The sequence below is a fragment of the Eptatretus burgeri genome, chromosome 10 (assembly GCF_056783735.1).
Source record: "Eptatretus burgeri isolate ZD-2024b chromosome 10, Ebu_testis_v1, whole genome shotgun sequence".
NCBI lineage: Eukaryota > Metazoa > Chordata > Myxini > Myxiniformes > Myxinidae > Eptatretus > Eptatretus burgeri.
The window spans coordinates 86,843,629-86,861,755 of record NC_140970.1 but is presented as its reverse complement, the minus strand read 5'-3'; the positions used below and the strand labels follow the sequence as shown (position 1 = coordinate 86,861,755).

The 18,127-nt window shown below is 44.2% G+C and overlaps 1 protein-coding gene across 4 annotated transcripts in view; it reads left to right on the top strand.

The window, feature by feature from the left end:
- LOC147019021 (anoctamin-8-like) overlaps nt 1–18,127 on the top strand; it is a 92,351-nt gene that overhangs the window by 20,973 nt on the left and 53,251 nt on the right. For all 4 annotated transcript variants that reach the window (XM_085899185.1, XM_085899183.1, XM_085899184.1 and 1 more), the window contains 2 exons: nt 1,456–1,552; nt 10,877–10,993. In XM_085899185.1, coding sequence (XP_085755311.1) covers nt 1,456–1,552; nt 10,877–10,993 — 214 coding nt within the window. The remainder of the gene's footprint in view (nt 1–1,455; nt 1,553–10,876; nt 10,994–18,127) is intronic.

The window sequence follows — 18,127 nt, the reverse complement described above, 5'->3', positions numbered from 1 at the left end:
GGACACTTATCCAAGCAAGATATTCTCTCTTTGTAGTCTTAATCAATTTTCTGAAATTTGTAGAATTTGTTTTTCACTTGGAAGTTGTGGGTTACGATGTGTAAATAAAGGTGGAAAAAGTCTAATTTAACGCAATTTAATTCCAGGTTATAAGGCAGCAAAAGGTGAACATTTTGACGGAGGGTGTAGACTTTCTATGGTCGTATGGACACTGTACGCCTGAACCGTTAATTTATTTATTAAATAACTCGTGCGAATGTTGAAGGATTCCAATGCAAGTCGAGAACAGAATTGAGAACGAGGTTGATCATTTATCTGTAAACTTGTCAGTTCATTATAATGCCAGCCATTTTCTTGGATGTCCGTTCTCATATATGACACGAGAGCACCTTGATTTGGTGGAGAACGCAAGGGTTTCTCAGGACGCAGCTTTGCTTATTCAAAGTGCCTGAATTTTTGAGGCCTTTGACAAGTGCAGCCAAAATCACTTTTTGTTTTGGCGATGTTTCAAAAGCTATAAAGACTTCTTTGACTGCCTCCTCAGGTATGCACTGTTTTTTTTTTTTCCACGAGGCTTACCTGGTGGAAATGGCAAGCCATATCCAATAGTGTCACGATGAATTTTGTAAATTGTGTTTCTGATCGATGCTGACACATTTCTGCCTTATTCCTTCCTGCATGAAATGGTGCTGAACAACCATTGCTGAGTCAGTCTCTTCGACGCCACACTTTGTTTGCAAAGTTCTGCTTTGGATTTTTAAGGGATCGTGATTTCACCATCTACCTGTCCAAAGATTTTTTTTTTTTTTAATAAAAAAACAAGCCCAAGTAACAATGGGTACCATGAGTAGAATTCAAATGATTAAGTCTGTTGTTTAAATCTGTAAAGTGTCCATGAAAACCCGAATCTTTTGGTTAAGTTTTTCAAATACCAGCGGTTCCATCTTACCTGGATGACTTTGGCAGGATAGCCTGGAGGTATGCATAGTCACCTCTGAGCTGTCTTGGCTTGGTTTGAATCTCGACCCAGCTATAACCTGTCATCCTTGTGTTTCGCAGGCAGGGTCAGGCATCAATGTGTGCACTGTCCACCAGGTGGACATGAATCCGGAGGACCCGTCTGCCGCCATTAGATGGTTGATGTTAAACATCCCACGGTGTCCTTCGCGATGTGTAGACGAGCTATCACCGGCAGCCTGGCCAAATTCCAAGTTCCTGCTCGAACCTACAGGGGATGGGGGATGATAAGAGGTGCCACTGCATCAGTGGCAAAGTTTCCCCCCAGGAAATGATGCAACCAGCAGTCTTGTGCTACATTCGAAAGAAGCAGTCTTATCTGGGACCCTGTGTACATATCAATTTCTGCCAACATAAAAAAAAAAAAATCAGAAAATACATGCTAAGCATCATTTTATTTTGGAACCTTTCCACCCAGAAGTGCAAACGTGTGTACAGGAGCGCCAGACCATCCTGCGCCACTGGCTGAACGACCTGCGTGCGTGGCATGGAGAGCGAGTTGCTGGCATCAAGTTCCACGAGGGGCAGCCCATCAGTAAGTCTGTGGTGCTGGGTAAACGGTAAAGGCAATGGCTTCAGGGTGCTGAAAGGAACACACAACAGCAAGTAGAACTCTTTCACTTCAAAGATACAAATTTATCATGGAAATGCAAAGAAGTGTGTAACTGTTTTATTTCATGAGCTGGATATAAAGGTAGTTCCTGTATTTGGTTCATTGTAGCTTCCAGATTGCAAACCACATGTAAGCAGAACATAGTGTGCATGTGCCAGGTAGTCACGTGGTGAACTGAAGATTTTCACCGTCAGTAGATATTGCCAGGAGGGGTGTCACTTTTTCCTATATATGATGTCATACTGAACTGCCATGGCCATGTCAATCGTAAAAACAGCTTCTTTTTGTATACATTGTCGAGGCTCGTATGAGAGCTAACACACAATGCACAACAAGGGGGGTGGGAGAGGGACGCACAAAACATAAGGGAACAGAGACATTGGGAGATCTGTGGAAGGGAGAGAGATGGGGCAGGGAACACGGGGTAAACAAGATGGACACCACAGGGACTTTCAGGACCTTACACGACATGGGGCTTTCGGGAAGGAAGGCAGGGAATTTGATGGAGCTGGGTTTGGGCTGGACGAACGGGGGTAGAAAAGATCATGGTTTTGGATGGGGTAACATAAGAGGTGGTGGTGAACAGCTGTTTTGAAGACCTGGAGAGGAGACGGTGAAGACAGAAAGCCCACCGACCTGCCTGTGGTGAGAGTGTGAGAGGCCCAAAGACTCAGCATCATTGCAGGAGATGCCAATGATTCTAAATGCATTGGTTTCCACAGCGTGAAGCCGAGAAAGGTGAGGGGCAGGAGCACCAGCCCAGAGGGGAGAGCAGTACTCCATCAGGCTGCGTACGAAAGCTTTGTATGTGGTCAGGATCTCAGGTGTGCCAAGGAATGACTTTGCATGACGGAGGATGCCAGTCGGTGACTGGCTTTGGGGACCAGCTTGGAAATGTGATGGTCTTTTTGGAGAAACATAGTGAGAGTGTGATATTTGTCGGGATTGAAAGACATGTTCCACGTGTTGGACCAGCTTGTAATTTTATCCAGATCTGTAGAGAGTGAAGAGGCTGATGCTTGCCGATCTGAGGGACGACAGATGGTATGGCAGAGTTAAATCTTTTGTCAGATTTAACTAAGACAATGGAGCACACATTTATATATGTACTTCATTTACATTATCACCCAACATTGTCTTCAATATCAATTTGGAAATATATTTTCAAAAAGGACAACAGCTGTGATAAAAAGTTATTTACACCGCCATCTACTGTCTCGCTATGGCTTACAAACACCAGTTTGGTCCATCCATTCCTTCCCTCCATCCATCCGTTAATACGGAATGGCACACTTGGCACCGCACTGACGACACAGTGGGGTGCAATACAGGCAGATAGATGGTCGATCAATGTATTTTTGATTGTGTTTATCAGTGACAGTGCAGAGTGACAGTGCTGGTACGTTTGCCGTGTATTGACACGACTTGTAAACAAGCATCCAAGTAGCTCGTAGAGCGCTTGCCAAGTGGCTTAAGCACTCAAGCATGCACTCCAATGAAACGGATGATAAGGGATGGCTTGGCTTGGCAAGCAATTAGCGATTGCCGATCAGTCATTATTTAACACCACCTGAAGATGCCTGGAATGTCAAACAATGTGTGGATTGGACAAATGAACACTTTTTTTGACCTTTGAGCATTGCGAACTGTTGTTAAGGTCAATTCCATGGTTGAAATTTTGAAACTTGACTCAGATTAAAAGATTCGAGAGGTTATGGCATGTGCGGAAATGAAATAATGCCACAAATGCTGGTGTCTCCTGGCATTTTAAGCATTGCAATTTATACAGCGATTCGTAGATATGATGATCAGGCATTCGATGATATGAGTGAGGAAAGTGGAAAAAAAACTGTGGTTAAGTAACCATTGCGGCCTGTTCCAAGTTGAGGCATTGTTGAGCAGGCCCAAAAAATGGCGAATGAAGGCCCCATCGACGAACAGTGAGGAGATCAAGGATGACGCCTAGATAAGGTTAATCAAATAAGGCTGTTAATTATCTTCAAGAGGTGTGTTTAGATAAACCGAAACACCTAATTTTCATACATGCACTTCCTTGTAATTCCCTTAGTTTGCATACAAAGTTTCAGGCTGCAAGGTTTCATGGTTTTGGAGTTATGGAGGAGACACTGACACACACACACACACACACACACACACACACACACACACACACACACACACACACACACACACACACACACACACACACACACACACACATTTATTATTATAGATTCCTATGAAAACGTACCTTGTTTAGTTTTCAACGTGTTATTTCAGTTTTTAAAATAGACATAAACTCCGAGGTGATGTTGAGTGTACGGAAGTTAACGTGTACATTTCATACATAACTTTGGTGTGTACGTGTACGTAACCTCTTTAGTGTGTACGTGTATGTAACCTCTTTAGTGTGTACGTGTACGTAACCTCTTCAGTGTGTACGTGTATGTAACCTCTTTAGTGTGTACGTGTATGTAACCTCTTTAGTGTGTACGTGTACGTAACCTCTTTAGTGTGTACGTGTATGTAACCTCTTTAGTGTGTACGTGTACGTAACCTCTTCAGTGTGTACGTGTATGTAACCTCTTTAGTGTGTACGTGTACGTAACCTCTTTAGTGTGTACGTGTATGTAACCTCTTTAGTGTGTACGTGTATGTAACCTCTTTAGTGTGTACGTGTACGTAACCTCTTTAGTGTGTACGTGTATGTAACCTCTTTAGTGTGTACGTGTATGTAACCTCTTTAGTGTGTACGTGTACGTAACCTCTTCAGTGTGTACGTGTATGTAACCTCTTTAGTGTGTACGTGTACGTAACCTCTTTAGTGTGTACGTGTATGTAACCTCTTTAGTGTGTACGTGTATGTAACCTCTTTAGTGTGTACGTGTACGTAACCTCTTTAGTGTGTATGTGTACGTAACCTCTTTAGTGTGTACGTGTATGTAACCTCTTTAGTGTGTACGTGTATGTAACCTCTTTAGTGTGTACGTGTACGTAACCTCTTTAGTGTGTACGTGTACGTAACCTCTTCAGTGTGTACGTGTATGTAACCTCTTTAGTGTGTACGTGTACGTAACCTCTTCAGTGTGTACGTGTATGTAACCTCTTTAGTGTGTACGTGTCCGTAACCTCTTCAGTGTGTACGTGTACGTAACCTCTTTAGTGTGTACGTGTATGTAACCTCTTTAGTGTGTACGTGTCCGTAACCTCTTCAGTGTGTACGTGTACGTAACCTCTTTAGTGTGTACGTGTATGTAACCTCTTTAGTGTGTACGTGTACGTAACCTCTTTAGTGTGTACGTGTACGTAACCTCTTTAGTGTGTACGTGTCCGTAACCTCTTTAGTGTGTACGTGTACGTAACCTCTTTAGTGTGTACGTGTATGTAACCTCTTTAGTGTGTACGTGTCCGTAACCTCTTCAGTGTGTACGTGTACGTAACCTCTTTAGTGTGTACGTGTATGTAACCTCTTTAGTGTGTACGTGTACGTAACCTCTTTAGTGTGTACGTGTACGTAACCTCTCGCCGAATAAATTACAGACGCAGGAATTTCACGACAAATCCAATTTTAATGTTTATTTTCTTCACATAATATGTGGATTACATGTCCAGAGAGAGAGAAGAAGGCATGGTCTGTATAATGGGCGGTGTTTGTGACGATGGGGTAGGAGAGAGGAAGTTGTGGTCTGTATAATGGGCGGTGTTTGTGACGATGGGGTAGGAGAGAGGAAGTTGTGGTCTGTATAATGGGCGGTGTTTGTGACGATGGGGTAGGAGAGAGGAAGTTGTGGTCTGTATAATGGGCGGTGTTTGTGACGATGGGGTAGGAGAGAGGAAGGTGTGGTCTGTATAATGGGCGGTGTTTGTGACGATGGGGTGGAGAGAGAGGAAGGTGTGGTCTGTATAATGGGCGGTGTTTGTGATGATGGAGTAGAGAGAGAGAGGAAGGTGTGGTCTGTATAATGGGCGGTGTTTGTGACGATGGAGTAGAGAGAGAGGAAGGCGTGGTCTGTATAATGGGCGGTGTTTGTGACGATGGAGTAGAGAGAGAGGAAGGCGTGGTCTGTATAATGGGCGGTGTTTGTGACGATGGGGTAGGAGAGAGGAAGGCGTGGTCTGTATAATGGGTGGTGTTTGTGACGATGGAGTAGAGAGAGAGGAAGGTGTGGTCTGTATAATGGGTGGTGTTTGTGACGATGGGGTAGAGAGAGAGAGAGAGGAAGGTGTGGTCTGTATAATGGGCGACAGGGCCGGATTTAGGGCAGGGCCCACAGGGCCACGGCCCGGGGCCCCGCGCCTCCCAGGGGTCCCGCGCCTCCCAGGGGCCCCGCGCCTCCCAGGGGTCCCGCGCCTCCCAGGGGCCCCGCGCCTCCCAGGGGCCCCGCGCAAACGCAAAGATTACAAGAAATTCTGCTATTTTCCCCCTTTTGTTTGTTTGTGAAAAAAATCTAGTTCGTTTGTGTAAATGGTCAGTGAATCACGAAACACATACTCAATATCCCTGTTAATTTGGCATCTGTTTGGTTGTTTATCATTTATTTTACATCTTTGAACTTACTTTTTTTTCCTTTCCACTGAACATAAGAGCGCAATCTTAAGGTCAACCACAGAATCAAAGCCAGGAAGAAGCTTAAAGATTCTGTAGGTTTTTAACATCTCGCAAATATTTTGTAGCAATTACCCCAAAGTGTGCAATAATGCAATCATATCTCCAAAAACAACAAAAAAAAACTTTCTACATTGAGATGACACCATCACGTTTTGGTTTTGCGATTATTTTCTCTGTTCCGTTGTTTTCATCCATAGTGGTGTTTCTTGTATATAAACTTTTGTGACTAGTAGTTTCTGAAATACATGTTTTTACACATAAACCGTGGTTTTTTTCTTTTGCCCAGCCTAGGTTGGTGCATTTATATATGAATACTTTTATAAGCATATATGAAGTAAAAATGGCTGCGGCCCTGAGAGGGCCCCACGTACTTCTCGGGTCCAGGGCTCCGCAACACATAAATCTGGCCCTGATGGGAGGTGTTTGTGACGATGGGGTAGAGAGAGAGGAAGGCGTGGTCTGTATAATGGGCGGTGTTTGTGATGATGGAGTAGAGAGAGAGAGGAAGGCGTGGTCTGTATAATGGGCAGTGTTTGTGATGATGGAGTAGAGAGAGAGAGGAAGGTGTGGTCTGTATAATGGGCGGTGTTTGTGATGATGGAGTAGAGAGAGAGAGAGAGAGAGAGAGAGAGAGAGAGAGAGAGAGAGAGAGAGAGAGAGAGAGAGAGAGAGAGAGAGAGAGAGAGAGAGAGAGAGAGAGAGAGAGAGAGAGAGAGAGAGAGAGAGAGAGAGAGAGATATATAGATATATATATATATATATATATATATATATATATATATATATATATATATATATATATATATATATATATATATATATAGAGAGAGATGGTCTGTGGAATGGGCGGTGTTTGTGACGATGGGTTCGAGAGAGAGGAAGGCGTGGTCTGTAGAATGGGTGGCGCTTATGACCCACAGACACAAACCCAACTCTATGTATATATATATATATGTATGTATGTATGTATGTATGTATGTATATATATATATATATATATATATATATATATATATATATATATATATATATATATATATATATATGTATATAGTATCTGGTGTGTTGGAGCAGTGGTTAGGGCAGCGGCTTGGGATCCAAAAGGTCCTGAGTTCAAGCCCCGTTGGGCCACTGAATTAATACACCAGGGGGTTGACTCAGCCTGTCATCCTTCCGAGGTCAGCGAAATGAGTACCAGTGTACTGGGCCGGTGTATACCCTGGTTAAAATAAGTGTACCATATCCCTGTGTCATAAGAGGCGACGAGGGTTGTGTCAGGAAGGGCATCCGGCGTAAAACATGTGCCAAATCACTATGCGGATCATACGGATGATCCGCTGTGGCGACCCCTAACGGGAGCAGCCGAAAGAAGAAGAAGAGGAGGATATATATATATATATATATATATATATATATATATATATATATATATGTATATATATATATATATATATATATATATATATATATATATGTATATATATATATATATATGTATGTATATATGTATATATATATATATATATATATATATATATATATATATATATGTATGTATATATATATATATACATATACATATATATATACATATACATATACATATATATATATATATATGTATATATATATATATATATAGATATATATATATATATATATATATATATATATATATATATATATATATATATATATATATATATATATATATATATATATATATATATATATATATATATATATATGAGCCTGGTGTTGATGCAGTGGTTAGGGCAGCAGCTTAGGATCCAAAAGGTCCTGAGTTCCACCCCCGTTGGGCCACTGAATTAATACACCAGGGGGTTGACTCAGCCTGTTATCCTTCCGAGGTCGGCGAAATGAGTACCAGTGTACTGGGCCGGTGTATACCCCGGTTAAAATAGGTGTACCATATCCCTGTGTCATAAGAGGCGACGAGGGTTGTGTCAGGAAGGGCATCCGGCATAAAACATGTGCCAAATCACTATGCGCATCATACGGATGATCCGCTGTGGCGACCCCGAATGGGTGCAACCGAAAGAAGAAGATATATATATATACATATATATATATATATATATATATATATATATATATATATATATATATATATATATATATATATATATATATATATATATATCTTTCAGATAAAAGGAGAAAAAACGTCAGAAATGAGGCCTCGTAATACAAGTGCTCCTGGTGGCAAAATCTGCAAATGGTGAAGACATTCCCCCTGATCTCCTAAAAATGCATATTTAATTCTACAAACATCGGCATTACAGTTTGTGATTTCTAGGAATGTATGCTGTTATGTTATAGATTATAGACAGCTTATAAACATTTATTTTGCAATCCAGAATGCAGTCTTAAACCTTGTTAAGCTCTTGGCTAATAGGTTGATCAATTTGCTCTTTGCAGCAATCACACAATACTCATACACACTATGGTGTACCACTTTTGCAAAAGTAGTTGCTGGAATGAAGCACTATGTGCCTATCGATTCCACTGATGAAGTTAGGTGATCGACCAAAGTTTGAAAATTTTCCCGCCTTTTTCCCCCGCATTTTGAGATTTCAGGAAAAATCCATATTTTTGGAAATAATATTGATTTTTGAATATTTAAAAAAATATATTTCTCTGTGTTTAGATGGCCGAATGCACTTCAGTCAGCACCAGTATGATAATAAGTACCCGTAAATATTATTCACAACTTGTCCCAACATTTTGAGAAGGGGTTGCCATTTTGGAATTTCACTGAAAATCCCATATTTTGACAATTATTGCATGGCACATTGTTAGGCATTTGCAGAATATCAGTCGTAGCGTTTTCATGAAGACATTATTAATGACAAATGAGAGCATGATCAATTAATTATGAGAACAACCAAATATGTTTTAAGCGACATGGTTTTCATATATGACAACATAACAATCTAGCAAACAAGCAACCACACAGATATGTTGTGGAGAACATAGCGTTTGTTTTGTATAGTCTGGGTAAAGCTTCCTGTGCTCTTCCACGCACTAGCAATGCTTGACGTTGTTTCTCATCATTGCACATATGAATAAAGTCAGACACTAGCTTAATTCCTCTTTCAGCGAGATCATTTACGACACGCAAAGAATTAGCACTTTCGCAAAATTCCTGTTACTAGCGAACTTGTCCCACATAGCCACAGGAACCCTGACCATTGGTCAGTCAAGGTTTATCTGCAAGTACACAAAGAATAAAATAAATAAATATTTCATTAGATATACACAAAATATGGGATTTTCACTGAATTTCCAAAATGGCAACCCCTTCTCAAAATGTGGGGACAAGTTAGTGAATAATATTTACGGGTACTTACTATCAATCATAATGGTGCCTACTGAAGTGCATTCGGCCATCTAAACACAGAGAAATATATTTTTTATAAATATTCAAAATCAATATTATTTCCAAAAATATGGATTTTTCCTGAAATTTCAAAATGGCGGTCCGCGGTCAAAAAAGGCGTGAAAATTTTCAAACTTTGGTCGATCACCTAACTTCACTAGTGGAATCGACAGGCACATGGTGCTTCATTCCAACAACTACTTTTGTAAAAGTGGTACACCATAATACACATAACACTTTCTGTCCATCAGCTTCAATGTGTTCATCTCAAAAGATGCCCAAAATTACCTTTTATTAATAAGTGACGTGTATATAGCAAATGGGCTGACCGGAGAGCCCAGAGGTATGCACACTTGCCTCTAAGCTGTCGAGCCTAGGTTTGAATCCAAGCACACCTATAAACTGTCATCCCGGTATTTCGCAGGCAGTGATTCATCAAGGTGTGTGCCGTCCCACAGATGGATGTTACACTGGGCATTCCATCTGCCAGCATTAGTTGGTGGACCTTAAAGATTCCACGGTGTCTTTTGTTAAGGGGAAGTGAGCTATCGCTGGCACCATGGTAAATTCCTGACCTAACTTCTGCTGGGAAGGCAATGGCCAACCACCCAGTATATAATCCTTTCTGATAAACTGCTTCAGTATGTAAGCAGCACCAACACTGTGCAACAGAGTATGCTGAATCAGAATTAGAAACAATCAATAGCAAATGATTTACCATTTTGGTCTGCTGGCTGTATCATTTGTGGGATGTGCCTCACTAGATTGAGGGATTGGTGTTGGAATTTATTTAAGTGACTGGCACATGATGGGCTTTGCTTTTGGAAGGCACTGTTGAAGTTTTAACTTCTAACTTCAACATTAAGCAAATATAAATAGATGGGGCAGCGGGCTTAAAGTTCCACTGAAGGATCGGCATATGGTGAGGTACCTCCCTGGAAAGTAACAGGTTGACAGTTTATAGTCTGGTTGGGAATCAAATCCACACTATACAGCTCAAATGAGAGAGCACTCATCTCTGAGCTGTCCTGTCACAATTGGCCACGCAATAATTACTGTTAGTTGTACCCAAGACTTTGCAGTTTAATCGCGCAGCGGTCTGTTACCCGTCAACATAGTTGGCTGTGATGAAATTCAATGACACACTCATTGTAAGATCGTGGATGTTTCTAAGGATGAATGAGTTTTTTGTGATTGTTTTTTTATATCCAATTGCACCTGCCCATTCATACAGTACCTGAGCTGGTGGCGTGCCATTTGGTGAGCCAGGTGTACCCTCTGCATGACCCTCCGGCTCTGCGCAGCCTCACACATAACTGGCTCTGGGGAATAGCTCAGAGGCACCCTCTGGGTGAGTGATGAAACGGTCTGAATATTTTATACTATTATAACACACTGATCAGAAATGATGAAAGCAATCTTGAATTACAATCAGCAGTAATGTTCTTACCAAAAAACAATTACAATTTGAAATGGCTATATTCACCTTTAATATTGTGATATTATCAGAGATTGCGCTGGCACTCTCACTGTAGGGATGGCATGGAAAAAAATGTCGCTCCCACCCGCTATATCCAAAACTAAAGTTGGAATATCTTCTCGAAAAAGTCACTAAGGATACGTATGAGAACTCACCTGGTCTATTTCAACTGATTGTCTTGGCAGGGATCACTTTTCAGTACTCCAGACCATGACAAATGCAACCCCCCCCCCAAAAAAAACCTCGAGATTGGTCAAACCCGACAAATCTTCTTGTTTATCATAATAATAATTGTAATCATCATCATCTTCCAGGTCAGGTCAGGTATGGGAGCATGTGCCAGAACAGCGCGTTGCTGCGTCCACTTTCCGCCGGTTCTCCAGGGGCCTCCGTCTGGCCATCCCCCAGGCAGATGCCAATCCCATCCCCATCTCCTTGAGATGATGGTCAACCTGCTGCAACCATGAGGCACGTGGTCGGCCCACTGGCCTCCTCCACTCACGTGACTCCCTCGCTGAGAGAATGTGGTGAGCAGGATCAGCGTCAGGAAAACGAGCCACATGTCCATACAGCCGCAACTGATGCTCACGGACTATGCTGGTAACAAATCTCATCCGAGTCTCTCTCAGGAACCGCTCGTTGGACACAAAATCCGACCAGCGATAGCCAAGGATTCTCCGAAAAGACCCGGTACCAAAGGAATTAAGTCTCCATCTCAGATCCTTGGTCAGAGTCCAAGTCTCGCATCCATAGAGCAAGACCGGAAGTACCAAGGACCTGAAGACTCGGACTTTCGTCCTCCCGCACAGGTACCGGCAGCGCCACACCCCATGATCCAGTGAATCCATGACTCCCCAGGCCCGACCCAGACGTCTATTGACCTCTGACTCACAGCCAGCAGAGACATGAATATCACTGCCAAGGTAAGTGAATCTCTCCACGACCTCAACATCCTCACCACAAGCAGACACAGACAGGACAGCAGCATCCAAGATGTCACCGAGAGCCTGGATCTTAGTTTTGACCCAAGAAACCCGTAATCCCAGTGGCTCCGACTCCTCATTCAGCACCTCGAGGGCCCCCAAAAGGATATCTAAAGTCTCTGCAAAGATGACTGCATCATCTGCAAAATCAAGGTCCGAGATCTTGACATTCCCAAACGATGCACCGCAGCTTGATCTCTCCGACATCCTCCCTAAAATCCAGTCCATACAAGTGCTGAAAAGTGTGGGGGCCAGTACACACCCCTGACGAACTCCAGTAACAACTGGAAATAAGTCAGAGATGGTACCACCACACTTCACAGCACTCTCAGTACCAGAGTAGAGTTCATACATCAGATCGATCAGTTTTGGTGGCACCCCACGAAGACCAAGAATCCTCCAGAGGACATCCCGATTCACTGAATCGAACGCTTTACAGAGATCAACATAGGCTGCAAGCAGCCCCTGCCGAAACTCTCGTCTGCGTTCGGTGAGGACACGAAGAGCAAGGATACGGTCAATCGTTGACCTCTTTGGTGTAAAGCCTGACTGCTCTGGATCCTGGTGCTCAAGCAGATGGTGGCGAACCCTATCAAGAATTATCCGAGCAAAGACACGGCACTTTGCCCGGCACTGAGAGCAGCGTCACCCCTCAGTAGTTGTTGTAGCCTTGGCGATCACCCTTCCCTTTCCAGAGAGGAAAAACAAGGCCACTCTTCCAATCAGTTGGGATGATGCCTGTGTTCCAGGCAGAGCACAAAACTGCATGCAACGACACGAGTGCAGCATTTCCACCAGCCTTGAGAAGTTCAGCATGGATGCCACAGATCCCTGGAGATTTGCCCTGTTTCAACCGGTTCACCGCAGCCCGTGTTTCCACAAGCGAAGGTGGACCACAGTTGATTCGAGGGTCAGCAACAGGGATTGTAACACCCTTGACGTCCAACTCGACAGCTGGGGGATCAGCCTGGTACAACCGCTCAAAGTAACCGGCCCAGCGGGCCTTCACTTCAGACTCCTCTGTCAAGAGCCTACCACTCTCTGCTCTAACTGCAGTGCTCCGACGGATGGGCTTGGATGAACGCAATGCGCGAATTCCCCTGTAAGCGGGATGAGAATCACCTGTCCACAGGTGATGCTCTACCCCCTCACAGATTCCTCGCACATAAGCATCCTTGTCCACCCTCAGTGCACGTACAGTTTTACGCCTCAGCTCCCTGAACAGCTCAGCTCTGCCATTCAGCCTGGCCCCGTGACTCTGATCAATGGTATCCAGTGTCCCTTGAGAGACAAAATTCTTCTTTGCCCTGCGGTGAGTTCCAAGACATCCACCAGCAACATCAAGGACGGTGGTCTTGAAGGCGCTCCACAACTCTTCAGGACCCCCCAAAGTACCCAGACTCCCCAAGTGTCCACTCAACCTGTTCGCAAACTCCTCAGCTACTCTCTCATCCCTGAGCTTGCCAACATGCAGCCTAGGCTGGGATGGTACCATTCTCCAGGATTTAAGGTGCAGCTTTAGAGTTTTTACAACAAGCCTGTGGTCTGTATTGAGGAACTGAGCACTCCGGTAGACCCTGCAGTTCTGGATCATCCTCCAGCAACCGTCAATGAGGACATGGTCGATCTCCTTTGCTGCACCGCCAGCGTTGGAATATCAAGTCCAGCGATGAGCTTGTGGGCGCTGAAACCATGAACCAGCCACCCTAAGTCTATGACTTCTTGCAAAGTCAAGGAACTTAGTGCTATTCTGGTTCATAGTTCCTGACCCAAGGGGACCAACACACATCTCATAACCGTCCCTATCAGTTCCAGTCGATGCATTGAAATCCCCCAAGACTAGAAGTGTATCTCGTCTGGGGCACAGATCAACCACAGACTCGAGCGTGGCGTAGAATGCATCCTTCACGGTGAGATCACTCGCCTCAGTCGGAGCATAAACAGAGACCAGGGAAATGACACCTAAGGAGTGACGAATCCTTAATCTCATAATACGCTCGTTGACCGGTGTTACCTCAATTATAATTGGGGTCAGCTTATTGGACACAGCTACAGCAACTCCTTGGGTATGGTAACCATCAGAGCGACCAGACCAATAGTAGGTGTAACCACCCACCATTATCTCGCCGCAATCCTGTCTCCGAACCTCAGAGAGAGCTGCAATCCCGATGTCCAAACTCTTGAGCTCAGATGATAACAGAGACAGGTGATCATCCTCTCTTAGGGATAGGACATTCCAGGCACGCACCCGGAGGGACCGCCTAAGGTTAACCCAAGGAGACTGCCGTCTGGTGGACGACACCTCAGCACCACTCCGACACACTCTCCCGCAATCTGACCCAGGGATGTTACCCCGTGGTTTCCCTCCTATCATCAAAGATTGGGGGTCCCGAAGGCTTTGCCCCAATCCCGTCATCCTGTGCGCTGCCCGGTGAAGGAAGCTGCACAGGAGGTACTACCACGGAGTGGGTTTTCAGATTTTTTTGCGTTTTTGTGTTTTGCGAATGAAGGGTTTTACGGTGGCCGGAGTGCAAATCTTGCCACCAACCTCCTAATAAAAAAGTAACTCAACTGCAGGAGGATGTCCACAGACACAGTTGGGCACCAGGTATGGATGGCCGTTGGCTCACAAGGAGCTCCTCTGCCCTTTGACAGGTTTTGTTTTTAATCCTGCTGGGTGTCCATATTCAAACACCCTCCTCACCAGAAAACCTGGTGGGGGAGACGGATTAGTCGCCGACAACCCGACCATGGAACAGGTTAGTACAGGTTTACATGGTACCTGTAGCAGGTCACAGATCTAACCTGACCTGACACGTGACCTCTGGACCTGACCTCTAACAAATCATCTTCCGACGACATATTTCTGAGCAGCCTCTCTCAATGTCAATGACTGGCGCAGAGTTTTACCTGGTGCAGCATCCTTTGTTGTCTTCATTTTAATAGCTTGAAAGAATTCCACGAAAAGTAGGCAAGACTGCATTTCTTTGTGAAGGAATCGGAGGGGATCAGAGTGGTGGGCGGGACTATGACTGTCAATCAGACTGATGGGGGCGGGGGTCACTAGACACATTTGCCCGAGAGCCAATCGGACCAACATGGCTGTGGTTGACTTGCAATATTATCAGGAAGCCCGTGACAGCAACAACCCACACATATTTCTACAAAGTACGTACTATTTATGTGGAATGTCAAGATCGTCGAATTCAAAGAAAGATGTATGGATGGTTTCACATGATAATTTCTTGTGACCATCCCTATCTTGTTCACATATTTTTTTGGAGGAACATCCCGACATCCTTTTGCATTTTTAAAAATGCTTTTATAATTTGTATTATCAATGGGATTACAGGATAGCTATTAGTGGGAGCGTGCTCACCTCGAAATTAATTGCTCTGAGTTACATTGCAACAGAATGGATTCGACGATAAACACCACGCTTGATAGTACACAAGCAAGGTATTTCATTATAAGGTATGATGTCATCCTTCAGCGAGGCTGTTAAGTCAGCTGCCCCCCCCCCCTCCTCCATTTTCTAGCACTTATTTGTTAAAATTAAAAAATTGAATGGTTTCTTGAAAAGAGTAGGTCATTGTGTGTTGCTACTTTGGCGAAATTCTAAATTCCTTCCAATTTCCAGGTGAAAGGCTGCTGTGGTGGTTCCAGAATAGGGTGTAATGTATACAAACAAGGACAACGGAGTGCAACAATCCACAAAGTTTGATCAATACATGTTGCATTGATTGCAGGGCAGTGGTAGAATGGTTGCTTGCCCAGTGGAGTCAGGTTGAACACCTAGTCAATGCAGAAATTGATCATTTATGAATATGGTAGTTGTGTTCTAGTGGAAACTCTGGACTGGCCATGCCATAAGTTGCAAATCAAGCTAAGGACATGAGACGCATGAAGGATTTTAATTTCTAAGCTTCTGGAAACCAATGTAGTCTCAGAAGTCAATCATTCATTCATTCATTTTTGTGTGCAGCACATGCCTGTTGCTTTGCATTATTTCTCGCCTGTGCTTCACAAAGGACATCGTGGAATCTTTAACGTCCGCCAGCTGATGCCAGCAGATGGGACGTCCTATTTAATGTCCATCCGAGGGACGGTACGCACAATGATGAGTCGTCCTGCCTGTGAAACACGAGGATGACAGTTTATAGCTGGGTCAGGATTCAAACCCAGGCTAGTCAGCTTGGAGGCCGATGTACATATACCTGCAAGTTATCCTGCCAGCCCTGATTGCTCATAAAAATCCAGCCTTAACCATAAAATTACCTTCGTGTCGGTACTTGGTGGCCATCTGCCTGCCCACCTGATCTAATCTCCGTGTGCCATGTACATTGGTTCAGTTGAATATGTTCAAGGGCATGGGGAAAAAAAGTATAAAAAATTAATTAAACCAATTAATCATTTAATTGGTTAGGCCAATTAAACCGTTCATCCATACATACACTGTGGGGACTCACAATGTCTCTGGGAAAACTTGGAATCCATGGGCACTAAAACGTCACCAATGAAGAGGCAACGTACGTGCAAAAGTGAAAAAACACTTTCAAACCATGTTCCAGAAACAACCACACAGACCGTTCCTTCACTCTCGCGTGCCCGCACGTGCGTGGCCGTACCTGCAAAAAAAAAACTTTCAAACCGCGTGCCAGAAACAACAACCACACAGGCTGTTCCTTCGCTTTCATGTGCCCATACGTGCGTGGTTGTACGTGCGTGGCCATACGTGCAAAAAAAAAACAACAACTTTCAAACCGTGTTCCAGAAACAACAACCACACAGGCCGTTCCTTTGCTCTCGCGTGCCACAAACAACCACAGCCGTTCCTTCGCTCTCGCGTGCCCGTACGTGCGTGGCCGTACGTGAAAAAAACACTTTCAAACCACGTGCCCGAAACAACCACACAGGCTGTTCCTTCGCTCTCGCGTGCCCGTACGTGCGTGGCCGTACGTGCAAAAAAAACAAACACTTTCAAACCGCGTGCCAGAAACAACAACCACACAGGCCGTTCCTTCGCTCTCGCGTGCCCATATGTGCGTGGATGTACGTGCAAAAAAAAAAACAAAAAAAAAACTGTCAAACCGCGTTCCACAAACAACCACAGGCCGTTCCTTCGCTCTCACATGCCCGTACGTGCGTGGCTGTACGTGCGTGGCAGTACGTGCAAAAAAACAACAACTTTCAAACCGCGTACCAGAAATAACAACCACTCAAGCCGTTCCTTCACTCTCGCATGCCCATACGTGCGTGGCCGTACGTGCAAAAAAAAAAACAAAAAAAAACTTTCAAACAACCACACAGGCTGTTCCTTCGCTCTCGTAAATGACGACTGGATTGGGGAATTGTGTTTATCTATAAATGCACATAAGAAATCGAGAAATTATTACAATACAGTAAGTCATCACTATCCGGAAGTCCGTACATTGTCACCCGTAATGGGGAACGCGCTCTTTTCCCCATCGGCCACGCCTACGCAGCACCGTGTCCTGTCATTGGTTTGGTAAATAAATGGCCATAACTTGGGAACCACTTGTCTGATTAATATTGTTGCGGCTGTGGAAATTCGCAAACCACCATTCAGGGCCCGTAGGTGAGATAACTCTAAGTACATGTGTAGTTAGCCCCAAACCCGTTGTTTAGAGGGAATGTATGTGATTCATTCGGGCTGCAACGCTTTGAGATAGCCGTTTTTCTGTTCTATCTTTATTTTGAACCAACCACGTCTCAACCGCCATAACCATCAAACCACCACCGATAAACCCTCCACCACCCTCACCTCTCTCCTTCTACGGCCATTCCCGCACCACCTGTGAACACTGAGCGTCGGGCTGTCTTGGGCTCGTTCAAGTGAGACACACCGACCCGCGAGTGCAAATAGCGGCCTTTCCGAGGGAGAATTCGGATCAAGAATGCTACACGCCCACTTCTGATCCGTCCAATCAGCAAGCGCAGAGCGGCTTGGCCCCGCCTCCAGGCGCGTCCGTGTGAAGGGTTCACGCCCACTTTTCCTCCG